Raw genomic sequence first — 22,716 nt, 5'->3', positions numbered from 1 at the left:
GTTTATTTAAAATCATGCTCGGTGGAAGTTGAATGCAGGTTCTTTCATACTTTTTGAAAGGGTTTTCCATAATGAGCATTTAAATGCTCAATGTATGTGGACTAGTGAGGTGCTCTACAGCTGACCGAACAGCAGCTGCACACTTTGTCTCTTAATTCAGTGTATTACAACCATTTAATTGCTTAATGTTTACTGGTAGATTCTGATGTCCTTGGAAGCTTCTAGAGCGGTGTTCCATTTTGTTCTAGAGCGGTGTTCCATTTAGTTCTAGAACAGTGTACCGTGACATGACCTAGGAAACTCTAGTTTGTAGTTAGTATTTTGAACTTCTTAGGACTTCTGAAAGAACATGTATGAATGGGAGAAGGTCCCTGACATGGGCTGTTCTTCCTGTTCTACTTTACCGCTGTGAGCTACGTTTGGCACCAGCAGGCTTTCCATCAAAAGCACCGTTGTATTTTCCTCACACCCACACTATAAACCAGCCCACAATAATCAACTTTGTGTCTGGCTTCTCCTCAGGTCCTCTGGGGATCTGTTGTAGGATCTGGCCACACGGACTGCTGCTGGATCACTACCATATTGTTATGTGGTGAATAGTGAATGGCCCAAACTTGAGAAGAAACTTCGGATTGTGTCTACACATTCTCTCGAATGCCAAGACTTTCTTCTAAGACACACGGTTGACAGGAGATCAGGTGATCCTGGTTCTGGAAAGTGTGTCATTGATGTTTTCATTGCCTGACAATCTGAAGAGCAGTAAAGAGAGCCATATATAAAGGCCTGCAGTGCACTGTGGGTAATCCTATAAATATTGACACTAGAGGAAGTAGTTAAGCGTATTTTCCAAATCCTTAACAACTGGTTGTGCTCAACAGCCAAACTCCTTTAGATTCATTTATATTGTCATAAACAGACACATGTTTTAGTAGGAGACACCACACAGTTGAATTATTGTCCCTTGACTTGTTGTGTTGTGCATGCTTGCTGTGCACAGTCATGTTTACATGCCCTGGCAATCCCAGAGAGGAATATGCAGGAAAGTCCACACAAAAGAGTATGATGAGTCATACTCACTAGGTGTGTGTGTGTGTAATGTAAATATTAATGTGGAAGTTGTGACTGCACTTCCTGTGGCTTATGGGAAGTGACCTCACGCAGCCCACACAACAGCACTGGACCTAAAACATTTACCAACGTCATTTATCAGGCATTTATCAAAGATGTTTATGTGCTGTTGTGGTTTATTTGTTTGCTGAGTGAAGGGGAGGTACTCTTGAGTCTGATGCAGGTTAAAAGGCTCATTTAGATTTGCTGCGGTTCTTAACCACTGTACACTCATTGGAGGTAACACACATGCGTGATATTAAGGGCGAACTGTATCTGGATGAACATCTCTGCCTAATCTCTCGTGCTTGGGCGAAGGGCGATCAGCTGGGTGTGGCTGGGCGTGCTGGCGGAGACTGTGACCGAGGCGCCGCGGGGCTGTGTGTGTCCTCTTGTTCACTTGCGTTCCCACTGCAGTGCTGTGTGAGCGGAACTGTATCATTTAAAGCGGGCAGCAGGAAATGCCACTCCGCTGTAGGGTCATCCCACAGGACGCCAGGCTTCTATTTCTGCGTGCGCTCCTGCGATAGTGGTCAGCAGCTCCAAACCTCAGCTCGGACGCTGTGCGCTGTGGAGGAAGGGGCCCGTTCTGCAGGGGCTTAGGTAGCTGGCGTGTCTCTGATCCCGCTGCATCCTCACCAAACTGATTACTGTGTCTGCAACATCCATTCAGGCTCTGTGTGGCATTATCGCATGTATATGTATCTAATACATGTATTTAGTGTTTTATTTTGGGGAATATTTAACTTATGACATGCCCTTTAAAAGCTGTGTGAAGATGACTATATGGATGTTGCAATGCAAGATGATGCGAGTAGCACGATTGGTTCTGATCCAGTAATCTCTACCTATAGTAGCAGGATTGTGAAGGTTCTACTCGGGCCTGTGCACATGTCTGTGTTTTCAGTGAAGCGTGTGGGCTCTACTGCACACTGGAGTCTGGTGGAGTTGATCCTCAGGGACGAGGGTGGTTTAGCAACGAGCTGCCATCTTATTGGAGGCTATTTTTACAGCTGTGTGTGTGTGTGTGTGTGTGTGTGTGTGTGTGTGTGTTTCCTGTGACGGGCGGTAAACATTCTGAACTCCTTTGTCTTGTTCCTCTAATCTTATTTTTCACTCAGACCTTTGTCAGAACTGGATGTCTGACTTTGCACACACCTTCACTCACCTTCACACACCTTCACTCATGCATCCTGTCCTTCACAGCTGCAAATGTAAACTTCAAACACCCTAAAATTAGCCACATCCTATAGCTTATTTTCCTGTTCATCTCTTGCTTTGTCTATCTGGTTGCCAGGGTTACCAGGATTACCAGGGTTGTTCTTTCTCCTGTGGTTTTTGTATGTTGTTATTACCCTGACTCTCGTGCCCCCTCCTGTACGCCCCCCCGGCCAGAGCTGTTCTGTTCATATCAACAGCATCATCTTCATGGCCCGTGGTGCCTGGACATGTTGCATGTCCCCACACGGCTCCTACCTATGTCGTGAGGTCACCTCAGCTGTTGCCGAGGGAGATTCCACACTACGGTCATGGCTGGGCCACGGCTAGCAAGGCAGGACCACATGGGGGTTGATGAGTCACCAGCCAGAAATATCTGTGTGTGTGTGTGTGTGTGTGTGTGTGTGTGTGTGTGTGTGTGTGTGTGTGTGTGTGTGTGTGTGTGTGTGTGTGTGTGTGTGTGTGTGTGTGTGTGTGTGTGTGTGTGTGTGTGTTACGGACCACTCAAACAGGGTTGGTGTTTATTGCTGATTTGAATAGTTTTCAGGAGTCCCCTCAGGGACGTCTGTGAGCTTCGGGAGGCTTTTCTACAGCAATTACAACGATTTGTCATTTAAAATGTATAAAAAGTCGTTGTGTGTGTGTGTGTGTGTGTGTGTGTGTGTGTGTGTATAGCAAAGGCTCAGCTAGACCTCTAATCTACTATCTCCAATTCTCATATTTCCTGCTTTTAGAAATGATCTAATTGTGAACTATATTTGGTCAGGCTATACACACCATAAGACGTAGTGTCTTCAAGCGGACTGGGGAATGTGGAGAATCCAGTTCTGGCAAGCCATAGAAATCTCTTTTTTATGTATTTGCGTATTTAATTATGTCCCTTTGCATAAAAAAGCTGTTGGAGCTTTTCCTTTTTCCTTTAATATTGCTGTTTGCTATTTGGCATTGATCTGTTGAAGCTTTGCCTAAAACCAGCTAAAGGTCAATGTCGGATCATGTGCTGACTAAGCAAAATGGCACAACCTAAATGAATTGAATTATTACTGAATGGTGTATCTCTCTCTCTCTCTCTCTCTCTCTCTCTCTCTCTCTCTCTCTCTCTCTCTCTCTCTCTCTCTCTCTCTCTCTCTCTCTCTCTCTCTCTCTCTCTCTCTCTCTCTCTCTCTCTCTCTCTCTGAAGGAGTATAATGAGTAAATTAGCTAATAAGACGTTTTCTTGTAAATGAAGGCACTGTGGCTGTTCTTAGCTCTCTTACCTGCTGTAGTGCTGATGGCTCGGACCAGCACTGCACGCAACGAAACTAAAATCAAAACCTAAAAACGCTGATTAAGTTTGCGGTGCGTTCAGCGGCCGCTCTATATTCTGCTCTTGTACGTGTTTTGGTCGGGGCGGACCCAAATGTCTCCGTCAGGTGTGCTCTGAAAACGGAGGACCCTGTACCTGCCGTCACCTGCAGCCTCTCCATCAGTCATGTTGAGTTGAACGTGATGATGATCTCATGTAACTACAACCACGCTGGGCCTGATCTGAGGTCAGCCACCTCGTCTCTCCGGGGTTGCAACATGACAATTTAGGATTTGCGGCCGAGCTATTTTTGTTTTCGTGCTCTTGGTGAGGTGTGATGTGGAGTGTGCCTGGTCTCTTATTTAAAGTGTATGACTCAGTGTGGAGCAGACAGACCCTTCTGAAGACCCCGGCCAGCCGAACACCACCACAAGACTATCAGATTCTGGGAAGAATTTAGATTGCGCTGTGTTTTGGCAGCATGGACAGGAATGCACCCTTTGCCTATGTGCTTATGTCCATATAAGGGTGCAGAGTTTTGGTTGGCATGCCTGGTCCTACCTTTATAGTGGACCAACACTAGAATCTGACCGGTCAACTGTGACCCTTTGATCTTTTGACTGTACCGAGGACTGGCTGACTGCATGTGCCCATGCCACTGTACGGGTTTCATTTGGTTAATGTGGGGGTGGCGTTGGTTTGGTGCTTTGCGTTTGCACTCCAGGAGTGTGTGCTTCTATCCCCGGACCTTGCTGGTTTGTTGTAGCTCTGGGGTCAATGTGGTGTGTGTGTGTGTGTGTGTGTGTGTGTGTGTGTGAAGGAAAAAATTTGAAAGGGGAATATTTGTGTGTTTTCATAATGTTGACTAGGGCAGACTGGTGGTTATTTTCATTACTACAGTTTCATCTGACCTCTCATGGGCCTTCAAATGTGCAAGCGGTGCATTATGGGAAGAGCTCCAACAGCAGGAATCATTGCTGTGCATGTTGACTCCTGTTTTTCTATCGTCAAAAGACATTGTCCTGTCTGGCTTCATCTTCATCTTCTTTCCTTTTATGGAGTGATCTGAGGGGGTGTCGCATCCTCTGAAGTTGGGAGAAATAAACAGTTGTTAGAACAACAAAAATGCGGTGACAAACGGTGAGGAAACACCACTTCTACACCTGTTTCTTTGACCTGTGATGGTGTCAACCATGCAGCAGTGCAGAAGATAATCGCGCTGCCTTCCCCGTGGGAGACGCGGTGTGGATTTGAACACGTGTAACGTTTTCTCTGTCAGAACTTTTTTTATTTTTTCATGGCTGGCATTACCACATGTGGTCTTCATGCTGAGACCACAGACCCAAAAGTCAAAGTCAGATTTATTTATATAGCGGTTTTTACAACACGTCACAAAGCAGCTTTACAATCGTATGGGTCCAGATCCCTAATGAGCAAGCCAGAGGCGACAGTGGCAAGGAAAAACTCCCTATGATGGTGGGGATTAGGAAGAAACCTCGAGAGGACCAAGACTCAGAAGGGAACCCATCCTCCATTGGGCGGCCCGTTAGCACAAGTCCGTATCTGTGGTCAAAAGGTGGTTCTATAGTTAGTTATTGTTCTAGTTCCCTGGCCAAGTAGTCCCTCACTGTCAATTAGTCAAAGTTTAATTTCAAATCCACTGTGCTGTAATGGAGCCAAAATGGTTACACTTTGAGGGTCCAGTCAACACTGTAAAAACTGTAATGAATAGCAAAGCAGACTTGTGACATTTAATGACTTTCCTTTGAGATCAATTTTATGATTCTAAATTCACTTTTTATTCTTTAAGACCAGATTTGTGTGTGTGTGTGTGTGTGTGTGTGTGTGTGTGTGTGTGTGTGTGTGTGTGTGTGTGTGTGTGTGTGTGTGTGTGTGTGTGTGATCACTATTAGCTTGCTAGCTATGGGATGGATCTGGCTCAACAGAGTGATTGCAGTTCAAAGACCCTTTAGATTTGATTGTACACAAGTCAGCGTCGTCGGAGATGTCTTACTGTACCATTCTGGAGTCTTTACACTGTCTGGCAGGTCACCAAGTTTGAAGCTACAAGATGTGGTGTAGTCTGGGGATAACAAAGTTGGGGGATTTATGTAATGGACAAGCTTGACTATCCTTATAGCAGTGTCATGGTTTACAGAAAGAGGAATTTTAAGTACCCACAAATCAAACCCTTTTTCACCAAAATACCATACTCAGCAAATAATACCGTCTTACACACTGTAAAGACAATGTGTCTGCTCTGATTCTGTGAATTATGAACTATGGACAATTTTCAGTGTTGCAATAGAGTTGGACCCTATGCGTTTCCTCCTTTAGTCTTCTGAATGGTCGTATTGCAGAAATTGAACACAAGCGACTTTTCAATTTGTTGACTTTTGCTCTGAGGTAGAACATTTTGCACTTCTGGATGAAGGATGTTGTTCCATTGAGGAAATCACTGGCGTAATATTGTAATAAATTGAATGAATACAGTTCATACAGCCTTCCCTCTGTGGATCTCATCTAGAGGTTCTGGGACGCTTACTTGAAGCAAATCAGCCTAGCATGTCTTCATGATTTATAAATTTTGTAATTTATTTGTACTACTATATCATGTATATACAATGCTGTGCTGGGTGTTAAAATTTACTCTATCCTCTGCCCTTATCTTAAGAGTGTTCATTTATCTTAATTTTTCTTGGCTCATACTAATTAATCATTTTGTCATGTAAACTGTTCTGTGTTCTATGTGGGGAAAAGGTATAAAAATACTTACAGCTTTAATTAAATAAAACTACTATAAAAATACTTACAGCTTTAATTTAATTTTTAGGAGCAGTTTCAGTTACCAAATCGTAATCTCAACCACAGGGGAGATCTTTCATCAGGGATAACACAATTTCTGGCAGCGTTGAAGTTTATTTATGCCACCAGCTAATGAGTTCAGTAACAGGAGAGTGACTAAAACACACAAGAGATGAGCTACATTCTAATTCTGCGATGACTATTGTATTCCTCCATTATTATTGGTCCTGACTAATGATTTTCCTGTTCCAGAGCCCCATACAAACACAACTCCTGACCAGCCATGCGGAGGAGGTTTTTCTCACTCGTAATTGGGTCGGTGGTCCGTGTGTTCCCTGCAGTGTACATGTGTAACGGGAAGGTGAGGCACAGGCGGCCTTGTTCCTGTTTACCTTTGTTCTGAAGACAATGTTTCCACATTTAGCTGTGTTGCTTTTGCACATGAGAGCACAGGGTGTTGAGAAACTCTCTCTACTGAGAATTGGTAGTGTTCTCCATGTACAGCCAAACGGCAGGCAGGTCCAGTAAACATTAAACTGCCTCATGGCTCTGGCCGGGATAATAATACATTTCCGCAGGGCCTCTGTGGTTATTATTTATTTAGCACTGTAAAAGCAATGATGTCCGATGTCATTTATTTGTTTGTTTTTATTCTGTTTACTGAATTATGCTCAAACCTGATCCTATAGATACTGTTGCAACAGTCGGTGTTCTTCCCTGCGGTGTGTCTGCATTCTCAGTGAAGTGTGCCGTTGGATTACGTTACATATTCTGATTAGGACTCTGTTCTGCACCGACCACTAATCCACAGTGAGATCTTTCTGCTAGTGGTAGTATTCAGTCCTGTTAAGACCAAGAGAAAGTCCTGGCTCAATTTGAAAGATCTCGTCTGTAGTAATGTCGAGTCATGCTTCCGTGTGCACGCGTGTGCGTGCAAGCATGTGTGCACTCGTCCTTTTTAGTGTCTTCCTAAAACACGAGGACATTTGGACATTTAATTTGCTCTCTAAATGTTCTTCGTCTCTCGGTGTTTGTGAGGGACTGCTGTACTGTTTCATGCCACTGATGTCCTGTTGTAGGCGAGCTCGTGTGCCCTCTCGTTCAATATGTGCTGACACAGAATGGCTTCGCTGATCTGTTATAGTGGCTCAGAGTCAGAACAGACCCACTGCAGGGAGACTTGGTTGATTGGGAGACTTTATGTTGTAATTTATCTATTTATTTACACTACAGTTCTAATGTGTTAGTGTTTCATGAAGGCTGTGTAATCTGAATTGGCTGCTGATGCTGGTCGTGTTGACCCTGCAGGAGCCCCAGCAGCATCACCACCTTCAGGCATCATGTTCTCGTGTGTCCTGTCCGAGGGCTGCTGGTATCATGGTGCTTCTGATCACGCTCAGTACCCATCATGTCACAGCAGAAGCGTAACCTGATGTGTATGTTCATTTCTTAGTTAAACCTGCTTTTCCTTTCCATTGTTTCATCTTTTTTCTGATAAATGATGCAAATAAAATTTTACAGTTTGACCAAGCGGTGTAAACATGCAGGCGTTTTCATGTGTCACGAGTGCACACACACACACACACACACACACACACACACACACACACACGTTAGTTTAGGGTCTTCAACCCTTCCAGTACAGTTTACTCTCTAACAAAAGACCAGTTACTGTCTCTTCTATGTGACCAGTGTGTTTGGATATAGCTTCTGTCTTCACTTGGGCTTTAAATGTTTGTGGTTTGTGGTCATTATTGTCTCCAAGCTGGACCTCCTTGTTTTCTGGCCAGCACGTCAACCAGAGAACCTCCTACATGTCTTTTATGGGAAGTGATTCTTTGCACCGTGTGAGTGGACCGTCTGCTTACATGCTGGTTTTCGGGCGTGTTCTGCCTCGTCATCGTGTTCTCTTCTTGTCCAGATACAACTGTGGCCCCTCTCTGAATTCCCTAAAGATCACAACATTTGCAGTTTAACGGACACGTTACTACTTTATTTGTAATAATAGTACTAATACATTTATTTTTCTAATACTTGTGAAAGGTTGGTGAGTGTATTAGGATGGGTTTCTCCTATAAGGGAAAACAAATAAAAATAAGCAAATTCCTCGTAACAAAGAATCGCCAGTTGATTATCACTTTATCCAACAGTTTAAATAGGAAATTTAACACTATTAATGCTCTTTAAAAAAAAAATTAAAACAAACTGAACTGTTGGAGGAAATAATGCATAAGCCTTAAAGCTGTACTTAATCTGATAAAATTACATGAATTGTGCAAATGTATGGAGAAGTAGTGTATTAAGATGTTGTAGTGTTCCTGCAGTGTAGTGTTGTAGTGTAGTCCTGCAGGTGTGAAGGTTCATTTCTGCTGGAGACCCAGCGGAACAATTGTCTGTGTGGACCATAGCAGAAAAGTGTTTAAAGAGACAAAAGATGGGAGGGTTCCTGTTTAAAATCTCAGATGGCAGTGTTGAAATCGGCAAACCATGTCTCAACAGGCTCGTTTCATAAAGAAGGATGGCAGTTCCCACAAGTCAAAACATTTGTAACTTGCCAGGAGAGGTGTGTGTCTGTGTGTGTGAGAAAGAGAGTGACTGACTGTCGGGGTGTGTCTGTGTATGAGTGAGTTTTGGGTTATATCTGTTCTTTTAATACAGAAATTCCTTTTGATACTTGTATGGTTTTATCAGGAGCCAGCAGCCCTGTGCGCTACCATCACCCTCTATTAGTCATGCCGCTGTGCTTGGAGTCTTCCTTCCTTCTCCACACACACACACACACACACACACACACACACACACACACACACACAGGCTGTGTCTGTCTGTCTCTCTCTCCTTCTTTCTGTGTGTCTGTTATGAGGAGTGTAAACACAAACTCATGCATGGTTGGTAGCAGTAATTACATCACATGCCATCAGGTCAGACCACTAGGCTGTTGGTTGTCAAAACAAATCACCATAACAGCCCACTTTTTCCAGGAGAAAACCATTTTTGGTCCATAAAAGCACAAGTTCAGATTATACTGCTCACCCTTCAAACTCTGCGCCCCAGATGGCAAATATTCTCATGGGGTGACTGTTCTCAGAATACGTCTGCCGTGCTGGACCAGGGTGGTGCTTGGATTTCCTTTGTCCACCCAGCGTATTAAAAATACTTTAACTTTTTATTTGAATTCACACACCAAACAAAACATGGTGCAGATTTATTTAATTGTACCATGGATTGAAAGGGTGGCAATCTCCATAATTCCATAATTCCATCTACAATGACCAGTGGTTAATTATGGATCAACATTTGCTCATCGAAGAACAATCCAGTGAATGCAGTATTATACCAGTTCGTGATTTGTGTGATCATCTCTGGTGATCTAATGTGACTGTCATCATTTGGCATCAGTCCATCGGATATTTACTCAAATATTTATCCAGATTGTGGGAAAGTGTAATTTTGGTGAACTTGATATGCATCAAAAAAAGATTTGTTGTGTAAAAGGAAAGCTGAGGACCTTCGCAAACCTGGGAATATCAGCACTGCCTTTGCTGCCACTGTGGCAAAGTTCAGCCGTAACGGCTCTGGTTTTTTCCATTTTTATGGCATGACATCTCTGAGGAATCGTTTGGATAAAGGGGAGTGGGTGTTTTCTTCTGAGAACATGTTTGAGGCAGGCCTCAAGTGGCAGCTTTGATGACTCTAATTGATGAGCGCTGTCCTGTATCAGTTTCTGTCTTTTAACTCTGTCCTGTTGAGAGAGGCTTTATCAACAGCAGCACTGTTCCCAGAACAGCACTTTTGGTGTGAAGAGCCTGAGGCCCAGTTTGTCAGTTTCTGTTGTCTACAAGCTGAGTCATGTAGATTACAGCAAGTTTGAGAATTCACAAAACCTGCTGATTACCAGTACATGTTTATATATATATACACACACACACACACCTGTTTTTATATTTATTTTACATTTATTTTTGTATTTTTTAAGTAAATATGTGCAACAGTAAATTGTGACTTAAATGCCTGCGGACAACACATGATGATGTAATTGTGTCCTAAATTGGTTTTGCTTTCAATTAGTTCTCATCCCTTAATCGCTGCCCCAAGGCAGCACACCCATTAACTGGCATGTGCACCCTGTGTCACTCAGTTCCTGATCTGTGGAGGCAGTTAAATGTCCCATCAGAAGTGCAAACATGCATGTGGCCATGTGGGGCATCAGCTTCCCCGGCGTGTGAGCGGAGGAGATGCAGCCACTGGTCGTCTGCGTCTCTCTCTCTTTTGACACGAGTTGACATGATTCTTTTTTGCAGTAATTCATAGATTGCACTGCTGAAATGGACGTTTCTCAATGGAAAGGATCACTTTGGGTTCTTGAATGAAGCTTCAGCAGTTTGATGATGGTTGTGCAGATGCTACGTAACGCTGTATTTCTCTCTCTTCCAGAGAAGCTTTACAATTCCCACGGCCCCGAACTCCGACGCTCACTCTTCTCCTTAAAGCAGCTGTTTCAGGTGAGTGCAGCAGGCAATGGCTCAAGTTGCACTGCGATATTGGATAGTGTGTGTGGGTGGTGGGGGGGGGGGGGGGGGGGGTTCATGCCACAGGTTGTCTTACACCGGTCCATCAGGTAGGAGCAGGACACTGGAAGCCCCTGGATGGAATGTGCATTGAAAGATGAGCAGGTTCTCCTCGCATGATCTCCAGGGTTCTCTCAGATTCCTCACATTGTGTCAGTGCTTCACTGGGCTTCTTCTGTCCTGGCCTTTCTTCGTTTAGATGAGGTTGCTGGTCTAGTCGCTCCGTGCACTTCCTGTACGCCGACGCATGATCTTGGTGTTCTAATTCAGTGTTGTCATTTGGGATCTGGCACGGAGAATGACATACAGAATAACACAGAAATGTTACGCTGCATTCCTGTAAATGGCAACGTGCAAAAATCCTCCACAAACATTTATTGGTCTCGGAGCTAGTCCTGTGATGTTCCTGGAACAGTGATGACTCGGCAGTATAATTCATGGAGACGGGCCGCAGTTCTCATGGCTTGTTGCCCGAGACCCTTCTGGCTCTTCTAGACCCTTCAGGCTCATATTGTAGACCCTCCGTTTGAGCTGTCCAGCCCTTGGGATTCGTACATGTTCAGGGTCTGCTCCCGTTTGCACGCCTCCCTAAACACACTCCCGTTCAAACGTGTCCCAATCATGTTCATTTATCATTAATTTATCATCGCGTACGGATAATTTGTTTTTGTTATCCAGCATCACCAAGAACATCACCTCCCATATATACAATATAGGGGAATAAACACAAACACATATTTGTGAAGACAAATTTATACTGACTGTTATACTGACCACCAAACACGTGAACATGCTTTCTGTTCTCCAAATGCACGTGTCTGTGTGACCCTGTGCCACAGGACGATAAGGACCTGGTGCCAGAATTCGTCAACTCGGATGGCCTGACCTGCTTTATAAAAGTGGGTGCAGAGGCAGACCACAACTACCAAAACTACATCCTCCGAGGTAACGGGTTGTGGGGGAACACACACACACACACACACACACACACACACACATGCTGGTGCTGGGATGGTAACCCTTTGCTTCCGATGAACCTTTAGCCTCTCTGTGCTTCAGGACCAGAACAGTACTGTGTAGATTCACTGTGTGTGTTTTGGCCTCTGGGAATGGATGTTTATGCTTATCTGGACTGACACAGCCTTCAGAACAAATCTGTATATCTGACATTGAAAGGTGTGTGTGTGTGTGTGTGTGTGTGTGTGTGTGTGTGTGTGTGTGTGTGTGTGTGTGTTGCAGCTCTAAGTCAAATCATGTTGTTCGTGGACGGAATGAACGGCGTCATAAACCATAATGAAACGGTGCAATGGCTGTACACCCTGTGTGGCAGCCTGGTGAGTGACTGCAAAGTTGGAATGCCCTCTCACACACACACACACAACCTCATACAGCATGCAGCAGGACTCTAAGTTTTGAACAATCACACACAACCTTTGAGAGCCTGTCAGTGACTGGCCAGAGTTAAGCGTTCATCAGCAACACACACTGGCCTTACGTAGACCAAACTCGGGGGTCTGTGTGGGATTCAGGATGGAGCTAAGCTGTTTAAACCCAAGAATGTTCTGAGGACGCCCATTTGTGGTGTCCTGCTGCCATAGAAAACAATCAGCAAAGCATTGCAGTGTGCTCCCTGCCTTATGTTTGTAAAACCTTGAAATATATTCAGAGGAAACCAGCTTTTATTACCAATAAATGACCAAAAACATCTGGTTAGTTGACCAAGACCTTCTGGATGCCTTTAGTCATGTGCCTTTAATTGTTTCATTTCTTTGATGGGACTCTTCTGCACCTGGTGCTTGGGGTTAGTTTGCTGCTCATAGACAGGCCACGTGGCGCTGGTTCTGCTGATGTCAGGTACAAGGGTTCTCCGTCATCTCCTACATCCTGTCACAGAGGAAGTGAAAATAACAGATGTGAGGGGGATTGTGTGTGACCTAACTTCACCCGAGTGTCATGTCAGTACTGCTGTTTTCACCCTTTTCCCCATGTTTGTTTTCTTTAAGGTTTAAGGGTTAGAAATGTATCTCCCTACAGCCCCACTCCTCAACATCGTCCTGTGACATTCTCAAACGTTGTTGAATTGATTGACAAACGGAGACATGATACTGCCATCTAGTGTAGAACACCTGTAAGTGCAAAAGCTTTATTGCAGCGCTCTAGTGGTCTCGCTCATGTCCGTCTCGTGTCTCTCCTCCCGTAACACCACCCAGTCTCGGTTGGTGGTGAAGACGGCTCTGAAGCTGCTGATTGTGTTTGTGGAGTACACGGAGTCCAACAGCCCTCTGCTCATTCAGGCGGTCGACACTGTGGACTACAAGAGAGGTACAGATCTTCATCTACACATGCACACAGTGGTCCGGGATTGGGAGGGGGCTGTTTCTTAACTGATATAATGTGCTCATTCAGGTGTGAAGTCATGGTCACACCTGATGGACATTTTGGAGGAGAAGAATGGATCAGATTCGGAGCTCCTGGTCTACACTATGACCCTCATCAATAAGGTCAAACACACACAGTGGTCCATGTCAGAAGGGTACCACACATACTGACATGATGGACACAGCACATTATAACCTTCAAATCTCAGCATGGTCACTGGGTCATGCAGTAATAATTGTTGTCTCCGTATACAGTGTATGCAGAATTAGGCAAGTTGTATTTGAGAGGATTCTGTTTATTATTGAACAACTATGTTCTCAATCAACTCAAAAGACCAGTATCAAAGCTTAATATTATTGGAAGCTGGAGTGGGGTTTTTTTTTTTTTTTTGGCTATCTTAGGAGGGTATCTGTTTGTGCAGGTAACTATTACTGTGCAGAATTATTAGGCAACTTAATAAAAACCAAATATATACCCTTCTCACTTGTTTATTTTCACCAGGTAAACCAATATAACACAAAATTTAGAAATAAACATTTGACGTTCAAAACCAAAAACAAATCGGTGACCAATATAGCCACTTTTCTTTACGATGACTCTCAAGCCTTCCATCCATAGATTCTGTCAGGTGCTTGATCTGTTTACGATCAACATCGCATGCAGCAGTCACCACAGCCTCCCAGACACTTCAGAGAGGTGTACTGTTTTACCTCCCTGTAGATCTCGTGTTTTATGAGGTACCACAGGTTCTCTATGGGGTTCAGATCAGGTGAACAAGGGCAATGTCATTATTTTCTCTTCTTTTAGACCTTTACTGGCCAGCCACGCTGTGGAGTATTTGGATGCATGTGATGGAGCATTGTGCTGCATGAAAATCATGTTTTTCTTGAACGATACTGACTTCTTCCTGTACCACTGCTTGAAGAAGGTGTCTTCCAGAAACTGGCAGTAGGTCTGGGAGTTGAGTTCATCTTTGATACCAGTACCTCACCTCCACCTTGCTGGCATCTGAGTCGTAGTGGAGCTCTCTGCCCTTTACTGATCCAGCCTCGGGCCCATCCATCTGGACCATCAAGAGTCACTCTCATTTCATCAGTCCATAAAACATTACAAAGATCAGTCTTATTTCTTGGCCCAGTCTTGACGTTGTATCTTATGTTTCTTGTTCAAAGGTGGTCGTTTTTCAGCCTTCCTTACCTTTGCCATGTCCCTGAGTATCTCACACCTTGTGCTTTTTGATACTCCAGTAACGTTGCAGCTCTGGAATATGGCAAAACTGGTGGCAAATGGCATCAAGTTTCACGCTTGATTTTCCTCAATTCATGGGCAGTTATTTTGCGCCTTTTTTCCCCAACACGCTTCGTAGTTGGCTATACAGCTTGGAGTAGGACGACATGTATGAAAAGGATCATGTGATCAAAATACTCATTTGTTCATAATTCTACAGATTGTACAATTACACAAAATTTAATAACTATATAAACCAATTAGGGTTTGGAGTTGATTGGTTGTGTTTGTGTCTCTTGCCTCTCTGTGATGATCCCTCTACCCCAGACTCTGGCAGCTCTGCCTGACCAGGACGCGTTCTACGATATGACGGACAGTCTGGAGCAGCAGGGGATGGAGCGGGTCATGCAGAGACACGTGAGCAGCCGCGGCACCGAGCCGGACCTCAAGCAGCAGTTCGTCATATACGAGGTACGGGAGCTACCAGCACCACGCCTGATAGCTGCAGCACTGAGACACACACACACACACACACACACACAACCACGCTGGGGGGTCTGCACTATGATATTTGAATTTAATTGGCAAAACTGGAAAAGACTGTGTGTGAAAATGATTATATCCATGAACAGTTTGCTCATTAATGCTGTGGTGGGGTGAATGACTGCTTCCGTTGTGTTGTGGTGTAGAACGCTTTGAAGTTGGAGGATGGAGAGACGGACGACGCAACTCCTCATGGCCGCAAGGAGCGGAAAAAAATTAGTTCCTCGAAGCAGGAGGACAGGAAGAACCGGCGTTCCAGTGCACAGTGTGTTCCGGACGGTCAACTTCGTTCTCGGTCCTCGTCCACCTCCTCTCAGTGTCCCAGTAAGGCTTTGCTGTTCCTCCCTGGACCTGTAGAGGGCGACGGAGACCGAGATCGCTGTCGTTTAAAAAACTGTAGATACCCTTCCTCACTTAAGTCTTTAACGTTCAGATGTGTGTCATGCCTTCAGTCATATTAATATTAGGCTGTTCATTCCGCAACAAGACACATGGCTTTTTGAAACATTGATTACATTTAGCTGTGCAAGTGACTTACTAAATTATTTTTGTAAAATGAGATATTGCTCTTTTCTGTACCCTTGTACTAGCCTTAATCATGGTAGAGAAATATAAGCCACACGATAGATGCGAAAGATAGAAAGTGGTTCCTTCATTCCTTCCTAGACGTCATAAGACGTCATCATTAAAAATAGTCTCATTGAAGTATTTGTACAGTGTGGAGAACTGGTGTGCCTTGAGGACAAGTTAAAATACTTTAAGGGACAAAGCATTACGTTGCTACATTTTATAATTGGTGGTTTTAACGAGCAGTTGTCTGTCTCATTGTCTGACATTTTTTTCTTTGCTTCTCTTCCAGGTCTGAGTGGTACTGACTCTCCTTTGCCCTCTGACATCGTCTTCCCTTCCTCGTCTGGCCTCTTGAGTCCTCCGTTAGATTCCAATTCCCCAGTTAGTCCCATTCCCAGCACCCCCGAGACTCCTTCCCCCTGCCCCGCCCCTGAGACACCCTCCTGGGGCCCCGCCCCCAAGATACCCTCACAGAGTTCCACCCCGGGCTCTGTTGTGAGCAATGGAGCTGGAGCCAACACCTCTGATCTGGAACAACGTCTGTGGGTATTGATTGGTTGCGTCTGTGGGTTTTGATTGGTTGTGTCTGAGTTTTGATTGGTTGCCTGCGTGCATATGTGCTTGTGAGCCTGTGATGCATGTAAGCTCAGATTCGTGTGGCCTATAAAACAAATGCTGACATGTTCCTCCATTGCTTACATTGTCAATGAACAATTTCATTATACAGTTTTAACTCTGTCCACTTGGTGGCAGCATATTCCAAATATAGAGTCCCATTCACCTCCTCAGAGCTTGACTAATGACACCAGTGTACCTTGGCAAAGCAGCGGATGTTTACAGTCTGGTGTATATCAGCATTAGTGAGTGCTCACTAGACCACAGGTGTTTACACACACTATCGAGCGTTCCCCTCATCGACAGGAGCCGTGTTGCCTGGCCTGTCTGACCCCTCAGTGTGGACTGCCAGTTCAACCAAAGGAAGTGTTTTCACTGGGCTGAGACTTGGCACAAAGCCCATGGACAGGAACATGCCCATTGCTGTCTGTAGCCTTCCATATGTGGTCTTGTAGCCTTTAGGAACACACACACACACACACACACACGATCCTAAGTAACTGATTTATGATCCTTTCTCCTGCCAATGGGAAATTAAATTGCAGACGAAGTAGAAATGCTTTAATATAGAGAACTGGCCTCAGCATACATCCTCCTAAGACTCCAGCAACAAAATTGACTGCTGCACGATCCTCTACACGCCACTACATACTAACTCTGAAGCAAATGCCAAGTTGCTAAATTACATATGAACACTACCAGCTTGTGAGAATGTCCGACTGTTGTCCAACAGCAGACAGAAGTGTCCTTTAGTCAAACTACAGTAAGCCTTTAGGGTCCGCCTGTTTTCTGTGTTCTGGTATGAGTCTGTGTGGAGGCAGTGAAGGTGAGGGGGTTTGGTTTGATTCTGGGAATAAGCAACTGCGTAATCCCAGTTGAACTGGGTTGCTACACGCCTTTCCAACTAGAGTCCCTGGCCAGAGCCTCACGTGTTGTTCAGCTGTTGGTTGCTACCTGTACACGGAGTGCTTTGCTTGGACTGCGTCGTGGTCTTTGTGAAGCCATGGGAATCTGGCCCTCTGCAGACAGGACAGAGTGGCTGACACGGCAGGAAGCGGAATGCATTCAGCGGGCCGTTTTATCTGGTGTGCACATCAGGGTTATGTTGCTGGAAAAACATATTCATCTTTTATTCAGAATATTATTAGGATAGGCTGCCTCTGATGGGCCCCCGTGATGTAACACACGTGAATACAGCGCTGTCCAATGGGATTAGTTTGGTCCGGAGTTAGTCTGCTCTGGGATTAGTCTGGTCCGGAGTTGGTCTGCTCTGGGATTAGTCTAGTTTTAGTGCTCCTTTTTTGAAGCAGTGCTAAATGTTTTGGTTTGGTTTTTTGTGTCTTCCTCTTCGTGCCATAAAAATCCCCTTGGAGCTCTTCCTGGGTGTTGATGTGGCCAGTCTGCCAGATAAACGTTGTGGCAACAAATCTCTCTCTGGCGTCCTCGTGTTTGTAGTAATTGCTCCTTCGGCTTCGCCTTTTTCCGCCCGCTCTGCTCCCGGGTGTCTCTGTGGGTCGTGTCTCTCACTGGCGGGGACTACGAGGTGTCCTGTGTACTGATGTTTTGGGTCTGGGTTTATTTTATTTTATTTTTTTGCCGGTATTTTAACCCTCTGCTTACTCATGTAACCTGACATCACTTGTTCCACATTTTCTTCCTCTCTCTATTTCTCACATTCTGGCACTGTCCACCAGGGGGCGGTCTTTCTTGAGCCAGTACATGGCTCATATGGGGATTTCTAGGCGGAGGTTGAAAAAGGCGGGGTCCGTAACGGAGGAGTCCTCCAAAAGGTCTGTATAATCACCCTCTACCTTACAGCTTCTTGTAAGAAGGTTTTCTGCTTGTTGACGTTTTGGGCCCGGTGTTAAGGGTTCAGTAGGGACTGTGTGTATCAGGGAGCTGTTTCTGTCCACAGCATCTCTTCTTTAAAACTAACCATTATGACATCACTCATCACATGGTGGAGCAGCTGGTCGCTTTTGCTGATGAAACGAGTCCTCTTCACGCTACAGAGGATCTGGTGTCTGCGTAAGGATCTAAAGGGGTGATTCTTGAAGGATGTTGTCCATCCTTCTGGGACGCATCATTTGCTACCATGGAAATGTAATTAAAAGCAAAATAATGGAAGAATCTTCATGGAGTTGTGAGAGAGAAACAAATCTCATAGCAGGCTGCTATTTCTTTAAAAAAATTCAGAAGACGTGTGTGGGTGCATGTGTGTGTGTGTGTGTGTGTGTGTGTGTGTGCGCATGTGCGTGCACTAACTGGGGTTTACAGCTCTTTAAAGCACAGGGCTTCTCTGTGCTGGAGCAGAGCCGCTGTTGAGTGAGACCATTGACTGTATATATAATGGACGGTACGTCACCGTTAACTCCCATTATGAGTTTTTGAAGCCACCAAGATGGCCGCACGGACGCTGCCATCTTGAAAATTGGAGCCAGAGCATGCGCATTAGAACCGGTAGGCAGGACAGTATCTCCGCCAGAGACCGTATCTCCGCCCCGACATTCGTTAGGATACGCCCACCAGTATAGAAACTTTTATTAGATGTCAACCAACGCAGCTATTAACTGTCAATCACCTTATCGCCACACCCCTTTAAATAACACTTAATAACTTCTATAAAATCTGTATCATAGAGAAAATCACTGGGAGAGATACTAACGCAATGGGATGTTATAGAATTGACAACATACAATTTTTTATAAAAAAACTTATTTTACGTGTAATAAAAATTCAAAGTTTCTCGTCCGGCCCGTTCACTTACATGGGAATGGGCGGGGTTAAAAGTTGTACTGCAGACAGCCACTAGAGGGCAGCTGACTCACGGAGGCTTCACTTTTCACTCGCGTCGTCCAGTCCACTTATATATACAGTCCGTGAGTGAGACGCTCAATTCTGCACTGCAGTGATGTCCACCTGCCCTGAAAGAAGCACGGCAGCCAGTGGCACTGCATTCCAGAACACTCCGTATGGGAGGGGGGGGCAGAGGGGGGGGGGGGAGGGGGAGTACATAATATGCAGGTGGGGAGTTGGTTGGGAATTAAACCTACTCCATCACGATGAATTTATGGCAGCTCTAAAAGTTTCTTCTGTTGCATTTTGGTTTTGACCTTAAATTGTGCTTTAAGTTGCATTTTGTTCTGATGCGTTTAGAGTTTGTGATTTCATCACTGCTGGTGTGTAAGATTGGTGAGGCTGTCATCATGTGCAGAGCTACAGTGCATCAGACTGCATCAACAGATACACTCGAGCAAAAATGTCCTTGTAACTTGGTTAAATTGTGTGAAGTTTGAATTGTCTGTTCCGTTTGCTAAGCTCCTGTTGTGTGTGTGTGTGTGTGTGTGTGTGTGTGCGCTCTTTTACTGCCTGCCTTCAGTGTGAGTTCCACAGACGCGCCTCCTGAGGAAAACCAGACTGAACTGAACCAGAACCGCCCAGAGGAGAGAGGTCTCTTTAAGTGAGTATCACTCGCGTGTCTAACCCTAACTCCGAGATGGACACGTAGAGAAGGACTGCAGGGTGGAGAGAAGAGTAATGAAAAAGTAAAGAAACCGGGGAGGAGAAGGAGGGAAAGAGGCAGGCCTCGAGAGTGGGGCGTTAGAGAGCTGGAGTAACACAAGGGATACGTCTGCTCTGCTGCCCTGGGCTGGTTAACCAGGGTGTAGTGTTGGAGCTGGAGTAAGGTAACATGCTTGATTGAGACAGGAAAGCAGTTTTGTTTGTTTCAAGCGCACATTAGGTCTTTAACACCTTTGACGTGGGAACTTGCTGAATTGTTGGACTGTGTCTGTGTTGATGTTGGAGACGCTGAACCAGAATAGTGAGTTTGTAGGAGTGGAGACCAGGCTGCAGACCTGGTGATGACTTTATGCATGACGTACTGAGGGTCAGGTAGGGTTTGCTCTGCTCTGGTATGCAGCGTCTCAGCCTGTGTGTGGTACTGGGGGAAGAGAATACATAGGTGTGTGCTCTCCGCCCCCAGAACCACTGTCAGGGGGTTTAAAAAACTTCTCTTAAAGTGAAGCTCATCTTATAAAGTCTGTCTCATGTTTCTTCTGTGAGCAGGTGGATAGACCTGTCCTTTATTTTCATCTGTGGGAGTGGGTGTCTCTTTGTTTGTCCTCAATACCTGAACAATATCTTTGTCCAGGTCCACCGTATCTGTGCAATTTCTTTGTCTGCCTGTCTACAAGACCTGTACACTGTCTCTGTCCATCAGTGCTGTGTGTGTGTGTGTGTGTGTGTGTGTGTGTGTGTGTGTGTGTGTGTGTGTGTGTGTGTGTGTGTGTGTGTGTGTGTGTGTGTGTGTGTGTGCTTCCTAATTATTTTCTTTGCTACTGTGGTTTCCAAAATTCCTTCTGTCTTCTTCCTTTCTCTCTCTCTCTTCCCCTTCCTCTCCTTTTTCTCAGACTGCACGAGGCAGACACTCTTTGGTGAGTAACTGTGGCACAGTTGTGACTGGAGCCCTTCAGTGGTGTGAGTAGTAAGGGTTAGTCCTTACACGTTTGTAGGGACAGATGAAGGTGAATGAGGGGGCGCTCAGCCAGCGATCGTCATGGAATGTGCAATAATGGGTTTCCACCCTCCTCAAACGGATGACTACCTCCTGTGTGTTGTATGCTCACCTCTTCTGATAAGTGTGATGCCTAATGTCATCCCTCTAACTTTCATAGTTGCATCCTGTCTCATCCCCCCCCCCTCTCTCTCTGTCTGTCTGTCTGTCTGTCTGTCTGTCTCTCTCTCTCTCTCTCTCTCTCTCTCTCTCTCTCTCTCTCTCTCTCTCTCTCTCTCTCTCTCTCATCCTTATTCTTTGTTTGTACTGGATGTGTGAAGTGTTTCTCAGTCTGTTACCCTTCCATTCATAGTTGACTTTATCTCCTTGGAGACCATTGCAGAGAGCTGCAGTTTGTCTAATTTTGTCTGGAATTAACTGTAGAAAAGTGATTTATATTTTGTCAGATATATTTTTGTTTTGGTTTTTTTGTGAGTTAATGTCAGGTATTCGCATAAAAAATCACACATTCTTCAGTCTAAATGTAGCTTCCCCTCTGTCTCTTGGTCTGGTCAGTGGTCGGTCTGGTCTGGTCTATTCCGATCTGTTTGACTAATTTATTGTGAGGCTCTTTTGAATTTAGACATTCAAACAATCAATGGATGATTAATCTAGTAGGTTTCTCTCTCTGGTTCTGTCAGTTTGTTTAATGGCATGAAAACTTGCGTGTGTGTGTGTGTGTGTGCGCGCGCTTGTATATTTAAGTCTTTATTTAAGTAAATCTACTTAAGTATATGTGATGGAGTGGACAGTTTTCATCTATGTCTTCTGAGTAATGAGTGAGTTAATGGTGAACTGAAATCTCTCTCCAGCTCTGAGGATTGTAACGAAAATAGAAATCGTCCCATTCTGATGAAATATGCGTAAGTAAACTTCAAGTCCTGGTGGTGGTGGTGGTGGTGGTGGTAAGCAGCATGATGATATGATGATGATGGTGGTGGTGGTGGTGGTGGTGAAGATGCAGATTGCTGTTTTCTACTGACCCGAGACCAGCCTTCTGGTTTCTCCACTAATGGCTGAGTTGGGATGGATGGGGCAGGAGACCGGTCCCGACTGTGTTCAGGACCAGGACACCCTGCAAATGTAAAATGTATTAAACGTACAGGGGCAAACAGATCTAATGTAATGGGTTTTTATATTGTGCAATAATTATAATGCATTAAGTGATTCAACAATGTTTTTATTAGTCAGTTCAGAGGAGAACTTGTATGAAGGTACAGAATGTTACTGATATTTACGGCTTCCTGTTGGTCATACATCAAGACTGATTTATACAGATCTAACCATATTCTCCAAGCAGAGCTAGGAGACTATAATAGTAATTTTGTGGGTACTCTGAATAACAGAATCCGGGTGTGCTTGCTTGGGTCGTGCTGGCTCCTTCAAGTCTTTGGTGTTGGTGACCTGTGGTCTGTAATATATGGTTCTCAGTGACGTGAGCAGGCTGTGGTCTGGTGGATGTGTTGAGCATGAACTCCTGCTTGGCGTTTTTGGCTAACTAGGGGAAAGACTTGGTAAATAGAACCTATGTTTATATTTGAGTCATATCCGTGGTTGGTTGGCTGGTTGTTTTTTGTTTGTTTGTTTGTCTTTTTATTGTTACATTTTATTTTTGTTACCATGTATTTTTTTTTTCTTTTTGTGGAAGCAATTGGGTAAAGTTTTAGATTGTATATGAGTGATTTGTCATAACTTTGATTTGTAAGGTGATTCAAATCAAACCTTATGATACGGATGTTAATCAGAGCCTCGATCGAACTACAGCTTCTGGGCTATTATTTAGTCTTCCAGTGCCTTGTTGTCTTTGGGCTTTGCATGGAGTGCTCTTATTTTGTCGGGCATCA

The 22,716-nt window shown here is 44.6% G+C and overlaps 1 protein-coding gene across 12 annotated transcripts in view; it reads left to right on the top strand.

Annotated features, from left to right (window-relative positions):
- The window catches only part of fhod1 (formin homology 2 domain containing 1), a 41,241-nt gene that overhangs the window by 6,000 nt on the left and 12,525 nt on the right, over positions 1–22,716 (top strand). For 7 of the 12 annotated variants that reach the window (XM_077000229.1, XM_077000219.1, XM_077000245.1 and 4 more), the window contains exons 4-15: positions 10,850–10,917; positions 11,823–11,928; positions 12,223–12,317; positions 13,194–13,305; positions 13,390–13,484; positions 14,917–15,060; positions 15,279–15,456; positions 15,992–16,244; positions 18,012–18,107; positions 19,697–19,777; positions 20,730–20,753; positions 21,685–21,735. In XM_077000229.1, coding sequence (XP_076856344.1) covers positions 10,850–10,917; positions 11,823–11,928; positions 12,223–12,317; positions 13,194–13,305; positions 13,390–13,484; positions 14,917–15,060; positions 15,279–15,456; positions 15,992–16,244; positions 18,012–18,107; positions 19,697–19,777; positions 20,730–20,753; positions 21,685–21,735 — 1,303 coding nt within the window. The remainder of the gene's footprint in view (positions 1–10,849; positions 10,918–11,822; positions 11,929–12,222; positions 12,318–13,193; positions 13,306–13,389; positions 13,485–14,916; positions 15,061–15,278; positions 15,457–15,991; positions 16,245–18,011; positions 18,108–19,696; positions 19,778–20,729; positions 20,754–21,684; positions 21,736–22,716) is intronic. The other 5 variants (XM_077000277.1, XM_077000251.1, XM_077000295.1 and 2 more) reach the window with 5 other exon arrangements.

Source organism: Brachyhypopomus gauderio, chromosome 1, assembly GCF_052324685.1.
Source record: "Brachyhypopomus gauderio isolate BG-103 chromosome 1, BGAUD_0.2, whole genome shotgun sequence".
NCBI lineage: Eukaryota > Metazoa > Chordata > Actinopteri > Gymnotiformes > Hypopomidae > Brachyhypopomus > Brachyhypopomus gauderio.
This window is presented reverse-complemented; position numbering and strand designations above follow the sequence as displayed.